The following is a 25,155-nucleotide window of genomic DNA, read 5'->3' on the forward strand; positions in this document are numbered from 1 at the left end:
ACTATGGCCTAATATTTCATCTTTCAGTTCCTAAACGAAGAAATGAAACAATATTCTAACTTCTAACTTCTAACAGATAGCACTTGATAGAAGAAAGACATATATATTGAAATGTATTTAAGACCAAGTCATTCTATGACCACCAGATTCTTGAACCATATACAAGTTCAATTCACCTGATATATTGAAATTGCAATGCCAAACTAAGCTACAATACAAGAATAACGATTATCGAAGGATAGAAAAATGAAACTCTAGTACCTTGAGCCTATTCTTCAAACCAAACCAAACTTCGTTATGAACTTCTTTTGATTACAGTCCAGCATTTCACTCAAGCTACAATCAGTTGTCGTCTGTTTCAAAAGTTTGTGTCGCCGCTCCACTCTTTTCTTCAGACCATGGCGGAAGAAGTCAGGATAATCAGCGACTTCATCAATTCGTCTCCCCATAACCTCTACCAAGTACCTGATTCTCGGTTCTAAAGAGTTGTGGATGCTCTTGATCAGAATGGGTGGATAACCAGACACCAAAGCCGCTATCTGTCCATCTTCAAATCCACTTCTCTTTAGAAATTCGAAATTGGGTCTCAGAATCTTGTCCACATCTCTACACAACACTTCCGGAAAGTTCATTACCACTGTCTGAAGACCCTGCTCTGTGAGACCTACTGATTTCAAAAACTCTGCCGTAGGGCGCAGTCTTTTGTCAACGCTATAACCCATGATAAACGGGTTCTTTACCAGTACTTTTCCAATCATTCCTTCTCTGGATAGGCCAAGATTAGCAAGAAAGTTCACGATTTCAGAAAGCTTTGCTTCAATGCTGTAGCTGATGAGCCTTGGATTGAGCAAAATCATTTTGCCAAGTTGCTTTTGAGGAATTCCCAGAGCCTCAAAGAATCCCAAAAGGGGACAGAGCTTCTCTTCCACGCTATGGGACAGAATGTGAGGGAATTTGGCAATGGCAGACGCAACTTCACGGGGCTTAGTACCAAGCGTGGTGAGGCACTCAACTGTAGGGATGAGCTTCTCGTGGAGAGCCAAAGTAAGTATCTTGGGGCACTTTGAGACAACAAAAGGTAGCTTCCTCTCCTGAATGCCAATACTCTTCAAATAAGCCCAATTCTCGGAGGCTCTTTCTGCTTGCGCGTTCTCAAGACGCTTGCACTTTTTGAGCATATCCTGAATGCTCTTATCATCAAAACCTTTATCCCTGAAGAACCACATGATACTAGAACCACCATTTTGGGTGGTGCTGGTTTCCATTATCCCCCTGAAAGTGAACGTGTGAAAACATCAAGCCCAAGCTACATTTACAGGTTCATATAAACCCAGAAACCTACTGGTGTAACAAGTAAACATCGACATTCAATAGTGGGTCCGGCTACAGTACTAACACTAACACGAACACCTGAAAATACCATCGTCGTGGCCCGCTGTAGCACCTCTTCAAGTTCAATAGTATACTACACCATCTGATTGGTCTAATACACCGTCTGATGGGTTGTTTTATAGGTGTTTGTAATAATACGTGTTTATAACGTAAATAAACCGCATTCAGCAGATGGCCATGATGAAAATTAACAAAATCAGTAAATGGGCAGTCATAAAATAAAAATTAACAACCTAAACACTGCCATAGAATAGTACTATCAGATTATAAATGCGCAGTTAGGCCAGTTGGCCAGGACAGTGTACCCGCCCTCTCGCACTCGAGTTCAAATCCCCCTCCACCATAGAATTGCTTATTTCTATTCTGAATTAGGCAAATATATACATACATGTATATATAAACATACACACAGAGTGAGAGTCACATACCTATGATTCAATCTGTTGCAGCAAAAGAGAACGGCAAAAAAGGGAGAGACTTTGCGGTTGTTCCGGCAGCCGCCGAAAATTCGTAGGCGGTGGCAGTGAGGAATCAACAAAGGAGAAAGCCAATGCCTTATCTGTTGGTTTTACCTCCCTCTCCATTTCAGCAGGAGTTAAGTCCGAATTCCGTATTTGCCCTCCTTGTCTTCTCAAATGACCAATGTATCCTTTGCCGAATATGCCACAATCAGAGTCCTCTTTCTCCTCACTCGGTTCGAATTGAAACCCCAAAACCCTAAGCTCTCCCTTAAACCCTAATCAGAAACTCAAAGCTCGTAACTTTATCGATCAGAATCTCTCGGGGCGATGCCATCGTTTCAGGGTCAGGTTTCCAAGCACATCTTGTCCACTATTTCTAACCCTCTTCGCCAATCAACGAGCTTGTCGACGAAGCTACGTCGTTTTAGCACCACCGCCGATCGTGGCGGTGAAATGGAAGCACCACCGGAGCAACAGCCGCCGGAGCCCATACCCAATAGGCCCTTGAGAGGCCAAAGACCATCAAATCCTCAAACTTCCAATCTTCAGTTTCTCAACAAAAACTCGCCCATTTCAGAGAAAAGAAGAGAGAGGCCTTCTTCTCCACCATTGCAGGACAGCAGCTTTCTCGAAAAGCTGAAGATGGGTCTCGACAAGTCGAAGAGGGAGGAGCCTCAGGAAGTTCCCGAGCCGCCACAGCCGCCCGAAGAAGCGGACCAGATATTCAAGAAGATGAAGGAGACGGGTCTCATTCCCAATGCCGTGGCAATGCTTGACGGGCTCTGCAAAGACGGGCTGGTCCAGGAGGCTATGAAGCTTTTCGGGTCGATGCGTGAAAAGGGCACGATTCCTGAGGTTGTTATATACACTGCGGTGGTTGATGGGTTTTGCAAAGCACAGAAACTTGAAGATGCTAAGAGAATTTTCAGGAAGATGCAGAGCAATGGGATTGTTCCCAATGCTTTTAGTTACACTGTGTTGATACAGGGGTTGTATCGGGCTAATATGTTGGAGGATGCTGTTGAATTTTGTAGCGAAATGTTGGAAGCCGGTCACTCGCCCAATGTAACTACTTTTGTGGGGCTGATTGATATGGTTTGTAAGGAGAAGGATATGGAAGAAGCTGAGAGTGTTATTGGGAAGTTGAAGCAGAAGGGGTATTTGGTTAATGAGAAGGCTGTTAAAGAGTTTTTGGACAAAAAGGCACCATTTTCGCCGAGGGTTTGGGAAGCTATCTTTGGGAAGAATAAATCGCAGAGAGTGTTTTGAGTTCTCTTGGTTATCAGAAGTATAAGAAATTGTAAGTTTTGCTGTTCTGCTGTTGATCATTTTAGATTGAGTTTCATTGGCCTTGTTAAAAGCGTGTTGCCCCACTGTATGAGTGGCGGCATGGGAAGAACATAAATGTCACCCTTGGAAATTCACTCTATTAATAATGGTCACGATTCCTTGTGCTTTATATGGTTTTCCAGGATCTTTCAGCCTAAGCTTTTTTTATCATATTTTCTTACAGTTCACATTTGTCAATGTAAATATCATGGCACTTCTGATTACTAAAACACTACTCTTTTAGCGGAGACTAGGATTTATGACCTGGATCAAGTTTTCTTAGTTCAATTAGATTGCGCCGTTTATAACCTAGATCAAGTTTGCTTAGTTCGATTGCCTGATTTATGCTCTTGATCAAGTTTGCTAAGAACTTCACATAATAGCTACTTCCTGTCGTGGTTTTTTTTATTGATACTTAACAAGCTAAAGTTGTTTAAGAATGTATTGTAATAGCTAATGTTGTGTTTGCCTTTACTCTGTTGTGTTGCTGAGTCAATCATTCCGACAAAATCGAAAATGCTCATTGGCACATTCAAGAAAACATAGTTTAAAAGGCTAAGGAGGGGAGATGCTGGTGCTAGTTTTGTGTTCACAGATTGTGATGGAGGTAGTACATGTGAGTAGTATCAGTGAAGGAAAGAGGGTCTTGAGGAGAAGACAGATTGTGACAGTAGTAGTAAGTCTATTAGTGGCTTGAGGGGTCAACTTGACTTTATATTAATCATAAAACGGCAGTAGATGTAATTTGGTGGTTTTAGAATTAGTAGGAATTATTCTGAATTAGTTAGTATTAATAGCAGCAGCAGCAAAAATAGTAGTTCCTCAGTTCTAGGTTAAAGTTAGGACTTAGGTAAATTGATGGCTTCAAAAGATTTGTTTCACTTTGTATTAATCCATAATCCATGGAGGTAGTGAAGCTAAGGATGTGACTAAGGTTGTGATGGTGTAATTAGTACTACTCCTAGTTGACCTATCTTTATGAATGGCTGTGATCTCCATATTATGAAGAGGTGAACATAAAACTGACCTGTTGAATTTGCTACGTTATTATTGAAGCATTGTGAAGACAGACACAGTTCTGCATAGGTGCCTAGACGATTAGATGAAAACATCGATGGAGATAGTTCCCCTATGTAAAGGCTACAGAGCTTTTGACAGGTGATCCTTATAAATTGGTCTAGTTTTCTAGTTTGTGATAGAGTTGCTACGGTACAGGGTGGTAGATTTCTTTTAAATTTGTGGAAGCTCGATCATATAGATAGAGATACAAAGTTCTAATGATTCTCATTTACTTGTGGTTTTTCAATACATTGTTTTTCCTAGTTATCTGAGTGCAAGATTTTACCTTTGCGGCCAGTTAAAACTTATGTCAGGAAGCCCGGTACTTAACCATGAATTGTGCAAGTTCTGGATAATTCCTGCTCTTGGTTGCAGGTGCAAACCCTTCAGCAGGTTGTCTGTTTTTAAGGAAATGTATCTTGCTGTACATCAAACTGAGTGATTGAAAATCCAAGGAATATAGTTTGTTTGTGCTTTCAATAAGTTGATTTTTGTACATGTATGGAGCTAATCAATATTCTTAAGGAAATTTCGTAACGGGGATGTCAGTGTGGCCTATACCTAATTAATTATGTACTATCATGTGCAAAAGTTAACATGACATACCCCATTGTGGATAAGGTTATCCTGCGGGAAAGTAAGCGTAACAGTGTGTATGTGACTTTCACTGACATACCCCATTGTGGATAAGTTTCTCTCTTTTTTTTTTTTGTGGTACTTGAAAATGCTCCCAAGCTTGTATAATATTCATTGTTCACACTGTGTTGCCATAATTATACTCTTTGGGCGGCATTAAATTTTGTTGCCAACCCAAACCTTTGTGGAGGGAGGGAGTGGTAGTGTGTGTGCCAATTGGACAGCCCTCAAAACAAGCAACCGCGTATGGCAAAAAGCCCCGGGGGGTTGATGTCTTCTCTCTTGGTCGGTTATTGTTTATTCCAAGTGAGAGCAAATTGTGAAGAAAGAACATCACCGACTGAGAAAGAACGTCAACCCCCCTCGGCTCTGTAAAATTTTGACATTCTCCATGCTCCGTAAGATCATCGTGATTTGGTCAGCTTTTATTTATGTATTTCTTTCTTTCTTTCTTTCCAATGTTGTATTTTAAGGTAGTGGTGGTATGTGGTCATACGTACCTAAGGATAAAGACTAGGGGGAACTGTCCCATTAAGGGTAGGGATACATGTAGCATGTCTCATATAACCCCATATTAACCAATGAGCTTTTCGTTGGAAAAATCCATAATCTTAGTCCTTAGAGTTAGGGTACCAACTTGTATCTCAACTTTTGAAATTTCAACTGATGTGGTAGCACTCCATCTCATATCAACAAGTTTCATGCGCGAGTTTGTAGTTTCTCGTGCAAGAGCTTGTTTGGATTGGGTTGGTAGAACTAGAAGCCCATGTACTCAATATGATGTCGATGCACCCTCGATTGGATTATGAATGAAATTTCAATTTAATAGAACAAAAATTGAAGCAGTATCATTTCATTTTGTTTAATTCGATTCCACAGTAAATCTCATTTATTGAAATCAAGTCAGCAACTTGACATATTATATTCAACACCGGTTGTTATTTAGAAGTCGGAATAATAGTTAGCGCATGTAGCATAAATCATGCGCAGATAATCATTGACTAACCTTAATTAAACATGGAAACAAGTTGATTACGGAGCTGATTACGGAGTCATTTGAGCTTTGGTTTTGTGTGTATTAAGGTACTGTTTTAAATAATATGAGTTTATTATGCTAATGTTAGGTCTTTAAACAGATGGCTAGCCTCCACTTTGAATACCAGATATGGGAAAACCAGAAGAGATCTAGCTATTCAGATCTTTCTTGGACTTTGAGCATCATCAGATTCCTTTAGTGGACCAAAATACTAAAAACAATTAATTAGGGTTTAATCAGACAGACTTATCGAATATTTTACTATATTCACACAGTGGATTTATCTAATGTGAGAGTTGGCTTAATCAGACAGACTTATCGAAATTTCCCTCATATCTCTTTATAAGTTATATAGAGTAATGTTTTCTTTGGAACCATATTTTGTCAGGCTCGAAACATAGGCCGCATTTTTAGACAACAACCAATTTGATTAATGAATTAAATTTATAGTCAGATAAGAGAACATACGTCAATTATATCATCCCCAACTTATGTTCTATGTGATGATATTTCAGTTATGCTGAAATTTGCAAATGTTTATTTGGTTGTTGCTAATAAAAATTGCAAGTAATATTTTTTTACCAACTTATACTTTTGTGCTATACAAATTTGAAACCCTAAACTTTAAACATTTGAACGCTAAAAAATAAAATTTTGAACAAAAAAAAAGTATCAACATAAAACAATGCTTCATATATTGGAATTTATGCGTAATTTGTTTGGGTAATTGGATGATCAATCTAAGCTCGTCTATTAGAGCATCATCAATGGTATAAGCAATTTTAACAAACCATATTATTTACGCTAAAAGAAAGAGGGGGGGGAGTGAGATAAGCCTCATAATGTGATTCAAATTCGCATTTGGAGAGTCGAACTTAAAACATTTCACTTACAAGCAAATAAAGTAATCAAAAGTGTTCTATAATGGTTGACGTGGTATGTTACCTACTCAATTGCCTCATCAAAAAAATTTGTCACACTAAGAGCATCTCTAATAAAGATGTCAAATATGAATTGTCAAAATTTTATTTGGAAGGCTGATGTGGCAATTTGAAATTGATGTCAAAACTTCTTTCATTTCAAAGAGTGTGTTAAATTATTATTTTATTATATATTGGTCCCTACTACTACAGTTTTTAAGAAATAAGTAATTTAAAATAGTTAAAAGTTGTAGCGGATTGGTGAATTATGAACCGCTCACATTAAATAATAAAATTGACTCCATTGCTTAAAAAAGACTACTACAAAGCATGAATCAAATGATTTAGCTGTCACAACAATTATGGCATCTTTTTTGGAGAAAATTTTGAGGTAGTTTAGTCGTAGTTGGCTTATTAGGCAAACCAAGTAGGCAACATTATATTTTATTATTTTCTTTTCATCTATAACATCTACTTTTACAGTTTCACCTTTTAATTTTGTCATTTTCCTACACATATAGAATATTTTACTACAAACAGAGATGTGGGGTTATATTTGCCTAACCATGGTAGGCAACGTTGCCTACTTAGGAGGAATAGGTAAAATTTGTAATCTCAATTGTCTATGCCATTGGAATTAGTTTTTCTCTACATAGCTTATCAAAATGAGTTTGTCTACTCAATTGCCTCCATCATATGCTCTTAATAAGTCTATGAAGTGGTAAAGTAGCTAAATAATTAGTGATCAACTCCAAATGATAAACTACTCTGATTAAAGTCATTTTATTTAATAAAATAGAAAGAATAAAAAAAAACATATAAACCTGCGTTTGCATCCTTAATTGAACATTAATTATCGCTAAATTACAAGGAAGCCGTTATTCACGCTTTAAACAAGATTCCACCCATAAATCAAATCAAAACAAAACTATTACTTATTGTTTCATTCAATGTTTACGTGTATACTAATTACTATTATAATTAAAATCAGATACGAGTTGTACTTGTTTAAGTAGCAAAATTTTAAATTTATATTTAAAAGCAAAATTTATAATTAAAATCAGATACAAGTTGTACTTGTTTAAGTAATAAAATTTTAAATTTATATTAAAAAAAACAATATTTATAATTTGAACAAACACCATGAGGTTCGACCAAAAAAAATCAAAAACTACGAAGATGGGGGTCGGCGCGGGCCTGCTCCTCCGCGGAAGAGAGGCTACGAAGATGGGGGTCGGTACGTGCTTGCTCTTCTGCGGAAGATAAGTGTTAAGGTGAAGAAATTTTGCATTGTGATGAGAATACAGATGATACTTCATGTGTTTCTATAAAAGTTGTGAAAATTTTTATTTTTTAAGTTATTAACTTTTTAACACATACCATTTGTATAGTAACACGTGATTACCATCCCGTGTACTGGTCACACTGAAATATCTCTCGTTAAGGAGATTCTCTCAAAATGGGACTCTTCATGAACTTTCTGACACTTCATATTTTTAGCATAATATTTTAGAATGTTGATATGGAAAGAGTCTCCTCAATATTTCTCTAATTTAAAATACAAATTCAGATAAATTAAGCAGGGAGTTATTGACTTGACCTGCAATATATATATATATATATATATATATATATATATATATATATATATATAAAGGGATGTGATATCCACACACCCCATTTTACTTCTCACACACCTTTTAAATTTTTTGCCGTCGGATCGGATGAATTGAAGAAGATCCATAAATTATCAAAGGGTGTGAGAAGTAAAATGAGGTATGTGGATAACACATCCCTATATAAAACACTTATATCCAAATAAAATAACACAATTAAAAAAGTCATAACTAAGGAAATATAACACTCACATGCGTTTAATATTCTAATAAACTGGGTATTGGGTTTTTACTTATATGTCTTGAATTCGAAACTTCTCTTAAAATATAGCAATAGTCGAACCTTTCGCCGTTTGATGATAATAAAATAAAAATTCATAATACTAATAAAAAGCACTCAAAAGCTTTGTTCCTATATAATGAGTTCCATATGGTTCTTTACATCTCACTTTAAAATTTCATTAGCCTCGCACACAAACAACACAAAATATCAAATTCTGAGACTTGGGTTTTTAGAAATTTCTTGAAGATCCTTCTTTTTTTTTCTTCGATTCAAGCTCTGGAAATCTTCGAAAATGATATGTCTAATGGCTTCTCAGTCCATGGGCATGGCAACAATTTTTTTCTACACATGTTTTTGGATCCCATTTCACCAAATGAAGAAATTTTTGGCCAGATTATTTTCTGGTGTGATTTTTTTCACTAATTTCCAGCAGCAGGAAGAGGAGGACTGTATGAGTCTTTCAGTGGCCAGGTTCCAGGACTTGCAAGCTCATGGTACCAAAAGGTGTGCACAAGTTTTGGAGGAGACATGTTCAGTTTGCTTGGTGGATTTTGGGGAGGAGGATTTGGTGAGCCAATTGGGAAAATGTGGGCATGTTTTCCACGTGGATTGCATTGAGAGGTGGATTGAGAGCAGCCATTTTCGCTGCCCAATTTGCAGGTCACTGTTCTTCAATGTCAAAACATGCCATGCAAAACTGGATGAGGATGATGTTAGTATCTCTTCCTCATACATTAATGGTGGCTTTTCTTGGCATTATTAGTTATTTAATTTTGATTAGTTGAGTAATTAGCAGTTATTTGTTTGTTGAGAGAGGACATGTATGTAAAGGGAGGAATATTTTTCAGAAATAGGTTTTTGGATTTTTTCGGTTTAGGGTTTCTCATGTACTTGGCTGTTAATTATATGAATACATTTCTACTTTCATGCAGAGATACATATAGATTCTTGTCATTTATAAGACAATTGCAGGAGGGTTGATGCCATAGTGGAAATCAAGCGCTCTTATGGTCCTCATCATCCGGGTTCAAGGCTTTCCCGCCCCCTTTTCCCATTAATTAAGCGAAAGCACTTTATGTTTTTGTAATATCAGAGGAAAAAACCCTAAATCCATCATAATTTTAACTCATCGATCCATCATCCTAACCACTTGAACTAACTACATGATCTTTTTAAAGTAACGTAGAGAAGGATTAGAATATTCACTCCTAGGCATTGGTCGAGTGAGAACCATTGCACTTGGAAAACTCCTCGTCCATACGTCCACATTCTCTACCACTCAGATTAACTCCAAGGACTAGTTTATTTTAATTGAATCTAAACTACATAAAAGATAGATTCGAACTTGGAGTATACTGCTCAACCAACTTGACTACATACAAGTCTACAACGAATTCCAAGGACTTAAATCAAAAGAATTTTGTGCAGCTTTCTGGTGTATGTTTGAATATCAATTGATATAGTTTTAGTTGCTTGTTTTATTATATTTTTCAATATTGGCAATTAAAATTAGTTTGACAAATGAGTAGGGCATCTAAAGTATTATGTTTTAATTGTTGATGATGATGATGGGGTTAGGTCAACGAGAACACGAGACACATGCTCTTAATTTGTTTAATTAAGTGTTAAAAATGTAAGAACCATTCCGCAAGACAATTAGTCCATGGAAATTATTGGATTAGTAAAACCTATAAAACTATTATTCTTTCCCCATTATTTGTTGAGTTTTGTGCATCAACATGTATGAAGAACGTGACAGATGAAATAATAATGTTAGGGTGAATATTTCTATGATTAGATGGAGATGAAAATTTACCAACATTTTTAGGGATAAATTGCTAAAAGTGGCTGGGTTCTAACAAAAAGTTCCAAAAATAAAAAAAAGGTAACTAACAACATTTTACGGTTTTTATCAACTTTACTTGTCGCTTACGTAGTGAAAACATTTATCTCACGCTAGAGTTTGGAGGAAACAGAGAGAGATGGTGGAGATTAGTTGCAGTGAGTCTGAGTTGCGACGATGGGGAGAGTGGTTGAGGTGGTAAGGGAGACGGAGAAGGAGTGGCATTGGGTAGAGGCACTAAGCAGCAGTTGGTGGTGTTGGGTTAATGCGAAGAGTAATTTTGAATAGAAATAAGTGAAGGTATAAATAGAAGGAAAAATCATTTCAAATTACCATTACGTAATCGAAATTCAATTCTACATTTTGATTCTGATTACCTTTATGTAAACGTTCCTTAATTTTTTGGTCCAATCATCTAGCCATTGATATATTGTTAGTTGACATAATTAAATTATATAATTCAAAGACATAGGATATTTTGTGTACTTTAGTGGAACTTTGACCCAAATAAGAGCTTGATTTTATAATACTTAGAGCATAGTGAATGCGTTAGGGAAGGGCTGAAAGCCCAAATCCAGCCACTCAAAACAATAAAATACCGGAATTGGATTTACTTTGGACCTTAGTATATGGGGATTAGGGTTTAAAAAATATGGACCATACAAATTGATTCTGACGGTTTCTCATTATGCTAACCAACCTCACATAAACTAGGAACTCTGATCTCTTTTCCACCCAAATCAAAGGTCCAAATATTTTGATCCCTAGGTTCCGGATACTAAGGTCCGGTGTGGATCCAATTCCTAATATACATAGGTTAAGATTTTAAACGTTAAGTGAGTCCCACGCTACCCCAACTTAAAAAGTTACTCAATTGAAAAACGTTTTTATCCAACTGGGACCAATCACAAATAAACAGTAAAATGCTTAACAACAATAATCAAATGGATAAATGGCTTCCTTCGTAGAAAAAATTTACAATTTGATTGCATATAGGCTTTTTGGAAGGAAACTAGAAAGGGAAGTTGGTTTTCAGCCCAACATGGACTTGCCTCGCATTTTCCTGAGCCCATTGGGAGATGGGCATACCGCTCTCATGACGGTCCTTCCCAAAATATAGGAAAGTTCAATCAAATTTTGCACGTCCAGGTTAATTCGCGGCAGAGATTAGAAGCTCAGAGCTGGGTTTCGGTGAAAGCTTCGAGCTTTGAAGAAGAGCAAGCAATCGATCGCCACAGAGAGCGCAGCCATGGTAATTCTAACCGATCTCTCAAATCTCATAATTTACTGATTAGTTGTTTTCGCTTTTCTCGTCCTCGAATTTCAATTTCTTAGATTGGGTTGTGCGAACCTGGAATTTTTAGATCTGGGTCGAATTAGTAATCGATCTTTACTTATCTGGGTTTTTGGTCGTGATTCGATTTGTTATTTTTTGAACAAAATCTGGGTTTTTGTCGTTGTAGAAATTTATAATATTATCCGTCTTTGCCATGGCATTACTCAAAAGTATGCAATTTTTCTTGGAAATTGTGTTCAAGTAAGAAATTGGTTATTTGACAGCATTGCTGGGGTTGAATTGATTAAATTATATTTGGGTTTTTAGTTTGGTTGCTGATCTGACAATGGATTGTGATGTAGATTCGTTTTGTGCTTCTTATAAGCAGACAAGGAAAAGTGAGGTTGACAAAATGGTATTCTCCTTACACTCAAAAGGAAAGAAATAAGGTACTGTCGATAAATCTCATCTAGTTTTCTCGGGTTTGTTTAATCGTCACTTGAATATATAACTCCAAGAAGACTAATGAGAATGGCCTTTGATTCTCCATTGTTAATCACCGTGTGTGTGTGTGTTCTTGCGTGTTGCGAAGGTTCTTCGTGAGCTTAGTGGAGTGATTCTTGCACGAGGTCCCAAGCTCTGTAATTTTGTGGATTGGAGAGGATACAAAGTTGTTTATAAAAGGTGATGCAAAGAAATATGGTTATGTTTTCCTCTTCTAGGGACAGAATTATTAGTGAGTGGCCTGTCTTGGAATTCCGTTACTGAATTTCTGTGAATCTGTTGTGCAGATATGCTAGTCTGTATTTCTGCATGTGTATTGATCAAGAAGATAACGAATTAGAGGTCCTTGAAATGATTCATCATTTTGTTGAGATTCTCGACCGATACTTTGGCAGCGTGAGTGATGGCATTATATTCTTCATTTCATTTTGATAAAGGATGTTGATGTACAGTGTACTAATACGTTTATACCCACAGGTCTGTGAATTGGATTTGATCTTTAACTTCCACAAGGTATGTATGTTATGCTTGATTAAGAGTCGATTTTTTAGACTTTTGAAATTGCATTACAAAGAAGATGGTTTTTACTGTTTTTGCCCATATGTTGCTATATTGTTAATAACCAATGCAATAATTTGCCGCGATCCTCTCGTGAGAATTCTCTGATGTATATTTCGATAACTTGATATGACATTTATAAGGGAGTAAATATCTGGCTTGATTGTTTGCTATACTCAACATGTTAGGCCTACTATATACTGGATGAAATTTTGATCGCTGGTGAACTTCAAGAATCGAGCAAGAAAACAGTTGCGCGGTTGATAGCTGCGCAGGTACAGATTATTCTTAGATAAGTTCAATTCGTCATCAAATATTTCTACTCTTGCTAATTGCATTTTATTTCTCGGTTCTAGGATTCATTGGTGGAGACTGCAAAAGAGCAGGCTAGTTCGATAAGCAATATAATCGCGCAGGCAACCAAGTAGCGAAGAACAAGCATATGGTCACTAGTTGTATCAATACACATTGAAGTGTCTGTATTAAAATTGTTACTATTCTTTTGAAATTTTTATTGTCACCGATGTGCGTTGTTGGATACGCTGTTTAAGGATTGTACAATGAAATGTTTCCAATTTGTCGTTGATTATATATCTTGTGTGGATGGTTTATTCTTAATTGGCAAAGCTACTGGCTGTATAGTGTAGTATGAAGGCCAACGTTTCACATGTTTCCTTGAATTGAAAGCTTATATGTTAATGAAGTTTCGGAGTTAGGGCATGCATTCATATTAACGTTAATTTCAATCAAGTTTAACATTTATTCGCGGTTAAATATGCTCGCTCGTTGTACAACCTCTTCTCTGTTGGTTCCTTGTACAACCTCTACTGCACCCAACCCAGACACCAAAATTGCGCCCCTTCCCCAGGCGCTTCTTTGCGCCTCAAAGATTCGAATTTCACGCTCCGAAGGCGAGGTTCGCTGTACAGGAAGACTGAGCCGAAAGACCTTGTCAAAAATTATACTAAATCAGAATCAAGCGGGCAAAATTGTAATCTATGCAAAAGAAATTAAACTGAACCTTTAGAAAATTATCCAAATCCACTGCATTTACAAGGACTCCATCTTCCCGCGTTATATACTTGGCCTTTGGATCTTTTTCAATGGGTTGAAGAGAATGTCGGAGGGCTCTGCATACAGAAAACACAGAATTTCAAGACGTAATTAGAATTTGAATCCTGGGTGGGCTCTCTAGATCACTATTGGTATTTAAAAACCAGTATTTCTATGATGGATGTCTGCCTACCATGCAACGAATCAAAGGCCAATTAAATCCACGGAAGAAAGGATGTTGCTTGATTTCATTTGCACCAGTATTGGATCCTAAACGTGTGTCCGGGTCTCTTTGCAACAATGCATTGATCAACTGCCGTGCTGCAAGGCTTACCTGGAACATCAAGTAATGTTAGTGGGTGCATAATTAGCTCGAAGCTTCCAATAATGACAATACAAACGCAATAGTAAAACTTCATCCATCTTTAGATCAAACGATCACAAGGTCCGAAATGACAGAATTAATGCACAGTTCAATCTTAGATTTACCGGAATACTGCCTGGAAACGTGAGATCTTTGTGCAGGATGTTGGTGAATGTCCTCTGCCTATTTTTGCCCCTGAAAGGTGTACGGCCATACAGCATCTCATACAACAAAATACCTGAATTCCGAACACAAACAAAAGCATTAGTGATAAAATGTACAACAGCTCTACCAAGAAAGTAGAAGCTACGAAGTAGGGGGGAAAAACAACTCCATGATAACATGATTGCAAAGTTTTATTATACGCACACTATTGAATACCAAAGTAATTTTCAAGGCAGTGGAAGCAGTGGTACTTGAAAAATTGATTCCTTCACGAGCATAAGTAATAATTTCGTGAAATTTAATTCTTACCAAGAGCCCACCAATCAATAGCACTGCTGTGGCCTGCACCAGTAACAATTTCCTGAAACCAAGCACCTATAAGAGCTTCGAATATATAGGCAGACGAAACACTGACCAGATTTGTAGTTATACAATTATTCCAAAACATGACATACAAAATGTCAGAGCAGTTAGCATGGTATGAAGCACATGCATACATTTTATTGTTGACGAAAAGCTCGTGTTGTGTGTGTGTGTGCGTGCATGTCTCATAGGGGACTTTGATCCTGAGTTCCATGCAGTGACTAGGCATGAAAATCTTTTCTGAGGTGTTAACCAATCATTGTAGAACCGTACAAAAACAAAGCATGCTCTTCTGTCTAATCCGCTAATCAAAATATTGAAAGTAAGATGACCTAAAACCATAATGGAAGGGGATCATGTACAGGAGCAATGTAATCTTCAGTTCCGACAAATGAATTTGATTGTGAGACTGGTTCTGCAATAAATGTTGGTGGTGGTTGACTGCTCGACCGTCTTCTATTGTTAAGCGATTGATGCTTTATAATCTGTGCAATGCAAAAAATTATATATACGTATTAACAAATAAGAAGAGTAAGTCTGTAAAGAGAGAAGCAACATGACTTTATAAGAGGATTGTGATTTGTACCAGGGGTTTACACGATGTCATAAATGATAAATCAAAATCTGTTAAAACAATATGCCCATCCTTCTGGAGTAAAATATTTTCAGGCTTAAGGTCGCGATATACTATTCCTGTAAGAAGCCACAGATATAGTCAGCTAAGAAGCAAAATAACCGAGATGTGCTTCATCATAAATGACACAGATTCGTTATAATCGGTCAAACGTGGATTGGATTCCCGTGCTTCATGTGCTAATCCTTATACTCAGGGAATAACTCACCTTACATCTGATTATAGTTTACATCAACAACAACAACAACAACAACCAAGCCTTATCCCACTAAGTGGAGTTGGCTGTATGAATCCTAAAACGCTCTGTTAGCTCCAAGTACTCCATATCTTTTCTTATAGTCTCGTTCAAAATCTTCCTAGGTCTTCATCTACCCCTTTTGCCTTGACCCTCCGTCTTCTAGTCGCATCTTCTACCCGAAGCATCTGTAGGTCTTTGGTTCACCAGTCCAAACCATCTTAACCGAATTTCTCCCATCTTATCTTCAAATGTGGCCAGTCCTACTTTACCTTGGACATCCTCGTTCTTAATCTTATCTGATTATTGTTTATGTGTCAGGAAAATTAAATAAACAGTAAATGTTAACCCCAGGATTTGGTAAGAACACCCATAACTTCATGAGGTTTTCTTCCATTTTTGATGCAGTAGAAAACAATTCGAAAAAAACATTGAATAGTCAAGTGGAGCACAGAAACTGTCCATATCATTAAATCAAAATACCTAGACAGTGAAGATATTCCAAGGCGATAACCACCTCTGCCGCATAAAACCTGGCAGATAGTGAAAGTTAAAACACTAATCTTAAGAGAGCTACTTTATAGTTAGTTAAACATTGATTGTACAAAGTCTGCAATCAATCTAACAGTAAAAAGTCTGCAATTCATATGTATCAAACATCAATTTCTGCTTCACATGACCAAAGGTCCACCATCCACAACATTGAATAAAAGTGTTATCTAGCAGTTGTGGACACAGTTATGCCCAAAGGTAGCCCCTGTCTCCACCATATTTTGAAATCTACCTTAACAGGATTGGGGGTTTCATCACATTTCAGCCAAAGCAGGGTTTTAGCCTGCTGAAAATTTTGTTCCATGACTGGCACCAGTTCGTAAGAGGAAATTGAATTTATAATAAATCTTTTGTTACATCAACCAAAGAGTACAATGCATCTCCTAGAAAACATGGATCATACTCTTCTGCTGCCTCACTTTAGATCCTTAGTTACATCACAAACAAATCCAAAAGTTGTCGTAATTGGATTTATTTAATCACTAGCAAAAAAGAAAGCATGCATGACCGCATTTGGATTCATGATACGAGGCTCATGTTGAAAGTCAATTAACACAAAGTAAAGCACTCATATCCCTGGAAACTACTTAACTGTAGTTGAATCCCACATAAGCAAGAGTTTAAAGTAGCAATAGACAGATTAATGCTTTCCAGTCATTAATTCCAAGCAATAGTAAGTGGTAGCTCTAAGATGGCACCTAGAGATGTTAGAGTACAATTATAGAAGTACCTCGCAGATTCCTCCTTAAATAATTTCATTGGCTGCTGGTCAAGCAAAGCAAATAACTCTCCTCCACTGAAAAAGTCTGATATCAAACAAACGTGTGTGGAGGTCTGAGGAGATGAGAAAAAAACATTAGCATACTTGAACTTATACCATAACAGTAAATTAAAAAATTTGAACTGCATAAATAAAACTTGTTGACACTTAACCAACATATTACAACTCCCTTAGAACCCTTTTTTGCTTTCTTTTACGTAGGAACTATAGAACCAACACCAACAAAGTCAAATGTCAAATGCAGTCCATAAAATATTGTAGAGTTTGAGACAAAGAGTCCGGATATCTATTTTGACTCGTCATGCATGCCAAGCATATTAGTTTGACAGATAATGGCTTCTTAGCTTGTATAACACACCAGTATGAGAATAGTCGAGAAATCAGGTTGTAAGTGTAATAATCCCCTTGAAGAAACACTGAAATGTTAAAGTCCAATGAACTGTATAAGTATGCCCTCCAACTAAGAGAAATCCAATTTCCTCTTTTGTTTATTTGAATTAGAAGAATTCAAATAAGCGAAAGAATAATTCCTTTGTAAAACAAGTACAGTCATTAGAAGGTAGTGCTTATCTGTCCTCCAATGTTGTTGCCAAATAGGTTTAGCCTTTTTGACTTAGGATAGTCAATAACAAGATATATGTGATTTAGATAGAATAGAGGATTGAAATGGCCCCCAATCAGATTTCTATGCCTATTAGTGCACATGCATAAGCATCCCATGCATCCAAAACATCCATACACAAAATTACCTCAAATGAAGTGTAAAGTGTGGGGAGAAAAGGATGGTCGAGTAGTGAAATTATCTCCCTCTCAATGCATGCTCGGTGAACCTGAAAACCAATAATAGCAATATGTGACCACAGTGATATACAAAGAAATTACACCACATTCCACTTTTGCACAAACGAAAAAGGGCATCCATGTGTGTATGTGAGCAAATACCACACATTTACAATCAAGAGCTATGGATATGCAGACATGTAAAGGTGTACAAATGACACACAATCATGCACAAAATTGCAAAGGGCCTTTTCTGGACACTGCGGGGATATATTCTTATTCATTGCTGAAGAACGCAGGGGTTCTCGTATGTGCTCATACCTTGTTGCGGTTCAACATTCTTGACTTCTCCATTGCCTTCATAGCATACAGTTCACCTGTACCTTGTAGTTCCACCAAATGTACACTGCAAATTTACCATAGTAATGTAACTGAAAATTAGAGATCCAGATAAACGAATATTTTTTGTATGCATTGTATAAAGGATTTGCCTAATAAGCTAAATATAAATACAAGTTGAGATGGAGAAATGACAAAAACAACTGTAGCTGAACCCACTCAATTACATATATCAACAAAGGTGAACAATTTGCAGTACCTTCCAGTATTACCACATCCCAATGGTTTTACAGGCTTAAAATGACGTAGACCAATTTTTTCACCACGAGCAGTAATCTATAGAAAACAGATAAGATTATAAAAAAATACATTAGTGACAGACACAGCTTAAGCAAAAACTTGTGAAGCTCATAAACACCATATCTTGATTCTGAACATGATGAAGAAGTAACTGTAACTTGTATGGGCCTAGACTACAGAAACTAAAATACATGTCAACACCACCATATAAAAATAAGACAGCTAAAACATATGCAACAGCATACTGATCTAAGTAATGGCAATGTTAGGCAAAATACTCCCAAGTTATAAACAATACACAATTAAAATAAATCACTTGACAATTAATTTTAAGATTGCCTGTACGTCTATCTACCTCAGCTATACAAGAGTAAGGAAGTTATAAAGATGAATCCGGATAACCAGTTTATAGTAAACTAATAAAATTCTTAACCTAATATACATGAAGTTTAACAGAAAAGAGATTGTTTGAAAAATGGATAGGTACCTCCCGTATTGCTGTCCAAGAAGGACTCTCCCTTTTGTGAGGCCTTGGCCAGACAGGTTGAGAATGAATTGCCCATAAATCTTCTGGTCTCTAAATAATGATATAATATAAAATCTGCATCAGCTATATCTCCAAATTATAGCCGTAAATATATTAGATCCCATCATTACGTAAAAGATTTAGCAACCAAAAATGAATGAAGTGTAAAATTATTAAAATCACAGATTTTTTAAAATATTTTTCAATACCGATTTTTAACCCAATCTGAAAAATCTCAATCAAATATATTTAAATGTATATTTAATTTAAAAAACTAAAAACAATCAACTCATTGGACAGTCTAACTCAGAGCAAAAAGAGTACCTTACCAAGTTGGCATCAGGAAGTTCTCGGACAGCCTCATCAACATTGTGTGCGGTAGCTTTGACCTGATAATATAGAGAAAAACACTTAAACATCAGCAGTATCACATGAGAAAGGTATTAAATATATATCAATAAAACCAGGGATAGAGTGTGCCACACATGGACTGAAAATCTGCTGATGTGAGATCATAGGACAACAGAAGATCCGGCAGTTTTCAGAGTATGAATTTATTGCTTATCTTGTCCATGATATCAAATGCCCAAAAAAGTAGGTTGATTTTCTTTCTAAATGCAATGTATGTTGAAAACATATAAGTTTGTTACCTAGCTATCTACTTCTCCTTTTTTTTCTCCCTCAATTAATTGGGACATATGCTGAATGATCTGACTATTCAAATATTAACTCAATTCTAGCCAACTTCCAAAATAACTGGTATTGCTTTGAAACGATATTCTGACTATTTAGAACTGTCACATTAGGAAGGCAACAGCATCATGACTACAACAGCACCTAAATATTTAAGTTCTATAGACAGTATCCAAATAATAGGAAAATAATTACCAATTTAGCACTTTCTATTTCTGTGCTCTCTGATAGGCGATTTCCCATAGGTTCCACATGACCACTCTCATCCAGTTGGACACCAATGAAATATTGAAGTTCACCCTATAAAAAATAAAATGGACTCAATATAAACGCCACAATGAAGTATGCAGCAGAATTTGATAAGAAATAAGTTTGAACCTACAATAAGAATCACACAGTTACCTGCTGGTCACGCATGGGCTGCAAATGAAATAAATTCAAAAACCTTTTTCCTGCAATTCGAGAAATGTTAACCATTAGTGAAAGGAAAAATGTAAAACATAACCTCCAAACCAAATCGAGCAAGTTAAACAGAAAAAGAATTTATACACTGCATGGAACTTAGCAATTAAATGTCGTTTATTTTATTGTCTTACACCCGGCATGAACCAATAATTCAAGTAATTGCCATTATAGCATATTTACAGCATCAGAAATTTCAAGGCTTTTTACCACTCTTGGTATAGTTGATCAACTGGACAGTAACTTCCCTTTGTTCTCTTGCTTGTTCTGTTTCAGGTCTCTGGAGAAAACTATGAAACAGATAAAGCAGATTAAATTCCTATTGCCATCTCTGATAAAGTTTCTCATACAAATGAAGAATATACTAGATAAGGGGGATTAGATAGCAACAATGACAAATAAGTCTTAATTCTAATTTCATAAATTCATATCGGGAAACTGGACTCAGTTACCTAAATGATAATTATAAACGGATAACAGGAATACAATCTAAAATGCTTAAGCTATACAGCAGGAAGTAATTGACCTTGTTAAGAAAACTACATAATTAGAGTGCATTTCCTACCAACATTTTCTTCCCAAAATTTCTTCACGGGTATATTCTGTCAGTTCTAAGAAGCTATCAGATGCAAATATCTGCACAGAAAAGAATCAAAAGACTATTAAACTCTTTTGCAAATTATAAAATGCACCACGCTTAAACCATACATTTTAATTCGAGTAATCTTTCAGAGGAAATCATGATGCTTCTAAGTGCATAATAAAGGCAAATGTGAAGTGAATCTTCCTTGGGATAAGTAAGGGAATATTAGTATTAATGACAAATTGACAATGAGCAACCTTGCCAAGCATTACCAGTAAAGGAAAGCAAGCAAGTAAACTAAAGTAACTCTACTATCACCTATCATATGCAGTGATCAGTAGTCTGCAGCTAGATGTCTTAGAAAAGATGTACACCTAAAATGCTATCGTAATGTTCTTGAAATTGAGTTTGGCTTGCAAGATGCATTAGAAGTTGGATATAGAAGCTACAAGAAATTGTAGATCAATTCCAAAAGGTTGGCACTAGAAAACAACAAATCAACACCTGACTCACTCTATTGAGTTAAAATCATGAGTAAAGGCTCTAAGTGGTTACATGAGGTTATATAATGTGAGATCCACGGCATAGTGCATCCATGTGGTAGTGCAGTATCAACTTAGAGAGTTGGAAAATGAAAACCGGAATATATTTGAATGAGAGTGAGACTGGAAGAAAGTTGCATATTTAAAATAAAATAATTATTCTTACAATGGGGCAATCAGGAATTCTAGGATCACTAATCACAAAGTTCTTTTCAATGCGTTCCAATGTGGTTGCCAAGTCAAATCCTTGGCATATATCCCTTTCTCTTTCAGCACGGTCCCAATTGTTAGAGGGCTCTATATCTATGGTCATCAAAACCTCCGGTTCAATAATAGGTTCTTTTTCATGCCTGCTTGCAGAGCTTAGAGACCTTGTTATAAATCTGCAGGAGAACATCAAACACCTGATCAAAATGGTGGTCTAACTAACTTCAAATGCGACTTTTAAATATAAAATACAAGGGAATATAGCATTAAAACACTGTGGTGAAACAATTACAATTTGGATTTGAAAATAGAATGTACTCACGAAAATAGTTTGTACTCACCCCATGGAGGAAGCACGTCCTGACCTTCGAGATATTTTTCCCGCATCAATAGGAGAGCTCATGCTGTGAAACTTATTGCCTTTCACATCCGATTGAGGAGGTTGTGTACCAGGCGTAATCATATTTGCAGTTGCAGCGGATTTAGGCAGTACATAATCAAGGTTGAGGCTGTCCTGCTCCTCATGAATGCTGACAGTGTCATGACTCGCAACCCGGATGTGAGAACGTGGATGTTTAACTGTTTGGACAACTTCAATGATGGAGCCTAACGCGCTTTCCTTATGACGAGCTTATCCATGAACAACACAATTCCATCGGAAATGAAGTAAGACAACCATACAAAACCCTGAAAATTGATCAATTTAGCTTACCATCAGAGCGGATTAGTGACTTGGGCAATCCATTCGCCCTCAGTGCCTTGTCATTCACCCCTTCTGTGTACTTGTTGACCTCAACCTGCATTCTGCAAAATCAAGAAGTAAACATTTTTCTCAAAATTATTCCAAGAAAAATATTGCAATAAAATCTCAAACAATATCAATCAAAACTAAATGAAAACATTCTATATAGCATTCAAATTACAAAAGTTTCATAAAATTTAGAATTTTGGGGACTGACCCAATAAATTTGATGGTGTTTCCTTGCTCATCTTTGATTGGGGCAATGGTGAGAAGATTCCAGAAGGGAGTTCCATCTTTCTTGTAGTTGAAGAGCCTACCGCAGTAACTTTTCCCGGTCTTCACTGCGTCTCGGATTTTCGACACTTCATCCCGATCCGTTTCCGGTCCCTGAAGAAATCGGCTGCACCCAAAATATCACAATTTTAGGGCACCAAATTGCTTTCTTTCTTTTCGATCTCTCTTCGTCTCCGTGGCGGTGGAGCCACACGTTCTGGTTAATTGAAACTCAGACAGAAAATTGGACCTAAATTCAACGAACCCTTAAAATTGCTACAAAGGGGACTGAACTGAAGGAGGGGAGTGAAGCTGCGCGGTAATTATTTCTTAATTTCAAATTACTATATATTTATAGCAGCTGTTTGGTTTAGCTTAAAACGTCGGGGTGCAAGACATAAAACGTCAGTAACGAAAAAAAGTCTCATTTGAGTAGTTAGTAGTTATAGGGTAGCGCAGTTCAATATGTTATGTTATCAAATTACCGTATGTTAAAATGAAAACAATTTGTCTCCGAAATGGTCCAAATTGATACTCGAACAATTATATCAGACTATGCTACCAGAGGCGGATGGAAATAGGGACTAAGATGGTCCCATGATCACTCGTGTCCGGAAAATATACATGTGAGGGTTTTTCGATGACCCTTCGAATGATTGGTACCAGTCTTTTTATGCTTACTAAATGTTTGATGTAATATCTCAATAAGCTGCATCGACAACACTCGACAAATTCTCTCTATATCACTGATCAAATTGTTTTGGCATATGTCATATCTCTTAACATGTACACAACAAGCCCACCAAATGAATAAACTGATTTTTTTTTTTTTTTGCAGGCTTTGCACTCTATTTCTATCTAAACCACTTGTATTTAACACTAGGACCCCCCAAAGTTCAAATTCTGGATCCTCCATTGTATGCTATGATATGATTATTAACTTGATTGTATATTAAAATTGAAATAGGTATGAAAAATAATTTAAATCGAAAATCTACGACATAACATGTTAGACTGTATAACCGGCTAATTATCCAATACATCTAAGCAAACCTAAAAATTAGTCTAATGTCAGAAATGGTCCAATGTGCTAAAAATTAGTAACTTACCAGTTCCTGCCAATGACCTCCTTTGAAGAATACCCGGTCATCCCAAAGAAGCCACTACTAGCATACACAATTGGGCAATCAGGCTTAGTGGCATCAGAAACAACAAAAGTCTGCTGAAGTGTAGACAGAGCTGCTATCAACTCATTAGAAACCCTTGGAATATTTCCCATTTCACCCCCGTGATTTGAGTCCTCAGAATTCCTTGCAGATGACTCAAATCTCTCTGAAGAGTTTTTTCTTCCAGATATGCCCTTAAAGCTTCGTTCCCCAATATCTGATGACTTCACCACAACCCCCCACTCAGCTGTGATAATCTGGTTGTTGCCGGAATTGGAAGCATGCCCCTCATTTGAATCAGTGGCAAAAGTGCTTTTCGGATCGGCTGAAGCTTGAGCAGTTTCGAATGCCATCCACTTGGTGATGGAATTCCTTTTGGCAGCAGGAGCGGAAGTTTTTGTTGAAGAACTGCTTCCTGGTCCAATTTCCACAGTATCAGCAGCTTGCTTGTTGCTAGGGTTTGCTCCAACATCTTTCAGGTTGAAGACCTCCATTGAAAACAGAAAATCCACCACCTGCCATTCACAAATCACTTAACTAAAAAAAATTATAAACAAATAGAATGTTAAATATACATATATTTCTCAAGCTAAAAACTTAATCAACAAGCTCGTTTCCCACAGACAGCGTCAAACTATTCAAACTATAGCAAATACTCCGGAGTTGAATTTCATCAAGAATTTGCTATTTTTCAAGTGGAGAGTGAAATGGAAAACATCACTCAATTACCATAGCTCAGACTAACACGATGTGCTACCTAGAGAATTAGCAGGCAAATAAATTATCTAAAAAAAGAAACTTTGCATGGAAGGACCTGCTGAAAATTCGAGTTTGATATCCCAGATAGAATGTTTTCACTGAGCATTGACAACAATGAAGGCAGCCATGCTCAGTTCCCACACAAACCGACAAAAATGGCAGATTTCATGAGAACCACCAGTCCTGATGAATTATATAATCTGTTCCTCTCCTCAGGTTATTGCTCAATAAATATGCCCCCTCCCCCTCCCCCTCCCCCTCCCCCTCCCCCAAATTTGCCAAACCACATCAAACATGCATACAGTGAGATCTTGGAAAGCACCTTTTCATCACTACTTTTGTTACTTACTTTGTAACACTCACATTATCACGTGATATTATTAATTTACTCCTGTTATCATATGTGTATTTATTTATAGAAATAATTTGTATGCATCTTTTTTCTCCTATTGCACATACACATTTATTTTTATTCCTTAATTCCATTTTTCAAAGTCTAAAAATAAACATGGGTGGGCATGAAAAGAAATAGAGTGTACGGAAACATGTTATTTTGTTACTTGAGAGATGAGTGATTTCTCGACTCATTTTCATCTTTTGCACTCCCTCATTTTTTTTTCTAGACATGAGATTAAATAATTCAAAGAACAATCAATGAACAGAATTGCGGAGGGGAGTGCAAAAGTGAAAACAGAAGTTTGGAAATCACTCCCTATTTATTGG

At 36.7% G+C, this 25,155-nt stretch overlaps 5 protein-coding genes across 12 annotated transcripts; 3 read left to right on the forward strand and 2 right to left on the reverse strand.

Annotated features, from left to right (window-relative positions):
* Nucleotides 1-83: 83 nt before the first annotated feature.
* On the reverse strand, nucleotides 84-1,979 carry LOC126585446 (transcription termination factor MTERF6, chloroplastic/mitochondrial). Its single transcript, XM_050249888.1, has 2 exons — nucleotides 1,821-1,979; nucleotides 84-1,272 (listed from the first exon to the last, which is right to left on the reverse strand). The coding sequence occupies exon 2, from the start codon at nucleotides 1,263-1,265 to the stop codon at nucleotides 276-278; it is 990 nt and encodes a 329-aa protein (XP_050105845.1). The 5' UTR covers nucleotides 1,266-1,272; nucleotides 1,821-1,979; the 3' UTR covers nucleotides 84-275.
* Nucleotides 1,980-2,035: 56 nt separating this feature from the next.
* LOC126585447 (pentatricopeptide repeat-containing protein At4g38150-like) lies at nucleotides 2,036-3,312 on the forward strand. The gene has a single exon (XM_050249889.1). It carries the CDS (start codon nucleotides 2,181-2,183, stop codon nucleotides 3,120-3,122), a length of 942 nt encoding a protein of 313 aa, XP_050105846.1. The 5' UTR covers nucleotides 2,036-2,180; the 3' UTR covers nucleotides 3,123-3,312.
* Nucleotides 3,313-8,929: 5,617 nt separating this feature from the next.
* On the forward strand, nucleotides 8,930-9,746 carry LOC126585452 (RING-H2 finger protein ATL18-like). The gene is made up of 2 exons (XM_050249900.1): nucleotides 8,930-9,444; nucleotides 9,665-9,746. Exons 1-2 carry the CDS (start codon nucleotides 9,025-9,027, stop codon nucleotides 9,674-9,676), a joined length of 432 nt encoding a protein of 143 aa, XP_050105857.1. The 5' UTR covers nucleotides 8,930-9,024; the 3' UTR covers nucleotides 9,677-9,746.
* A 1,929-nt stretch (nucleotides 9,747-11,675) lies between these two features.
* On the forward strand, nucleotides 11,676-13,497 carry LOC126585451 (AP-1 complex subunit sigma-1-like). Its single transcript, XM_050249899.1, has 7 exons — nucleotides 11,676-11,827; nucleotides 12,214-12,300; nucleotides 12,444-12,535; nucleotides 12,643-12,751; nucleotides 12,833-12,868; nucleotides 13,102-13,188; nucleotides 13,270-13,497. Exons 1-7 carry the CDS (start codon nucleotides 11,825-11,827, stop codon nucleotides 13,339-13,341), a joined length of 486 nt encoding a protein of 161 aa, XP_050105856.1. The 5' UTR covers nucleotides 11,676-11,824; the 3' UTR covers nucleotides 13,342-13,497.
* Nucleotides 13,498-13,617: 120 nt separating this feature from the next.
* Nucleotides 13,618-24,663, reverse strand: LOC126585449 (phototropin-2-like). Of its 8 annotated transcripts, none has more exons than XM_050249893.1 (24): nucleotides 24,488-24,658; nucleotides 23,617-24,188; nucleotides 22,452-22,634; nucleotides 22,205-22,296; nucleotides 21,858-22,122; nucleotides 21,452-21,668; nucleotides 20,726-20,796; nucleotides 20,371-20,450; nucleotides 20,101-20,150; nucleotides 19,894-19,998; nucleotides 19,335-19,394; nucleotides 18,967-19,056; nucleotides 18,439-18,515; nucleotides 18,162-18,246; nucleotides 17,810-17,890; nucleotides 17,010-17,113; nucleotides 16,211-16,260; nucleotides 15,445-15,551; nucleotides 15,221-15,343; nucleotides 14,805-14,856; nucleotides 14,456-14,568; nucleotides 14,160-14,300; nucleotides 13,934-14,043; nucleotides 13,618-13,866 (listed from the first exon to the last, which is right to left on the reverse strand). In XM_050249893.1, the coding sequence occupies exons 1-23, from the start codon at nucleotides 24,536-24,538 to the stop codon at nucleotides 14,014-14,016; spliced, it is 2,799 nt and encodes a 932-aa protein (XP_050105850.1). In that variant the 5' UTR covers nucleotides 24,539-24,658; the 3' UTR covers nucleotides 13,618-13,866; nucleotides 13,934-14,013. The 8 variants fall into 8 exon arrangements, with proteins under 8 accessions (XP_050105850.1, XP_050105849.1, XP_050105848.1 ...); XM_050249892.1 differs by having other exon boundaries at nucleotides 13,618-13,861; nucleotides 13,935-14,043; nucleotides 21,834-22,122; XM_050249891.1 differs by having other exon boundaries at nucleotides 21,834-22,122.
* Between the last annotated feature and the right edge of the window lie 492 nt (nucleotides 24,664-25,155).

The sequence above is a fragment of the Malus sylvestris genome, chromosome 10, assembly GCF_916048215.2.
Source record: "Malus sylvestris chromosome 10, drMalSylv7.2, whole genome shotgun sequence".
Taxonomy (NCBI): Eukaryota; Viridiplantae; Streptophyta; class Magnoliopsida; order Rosales; family Rosaceae; genus Malus; species Malus sylvestris.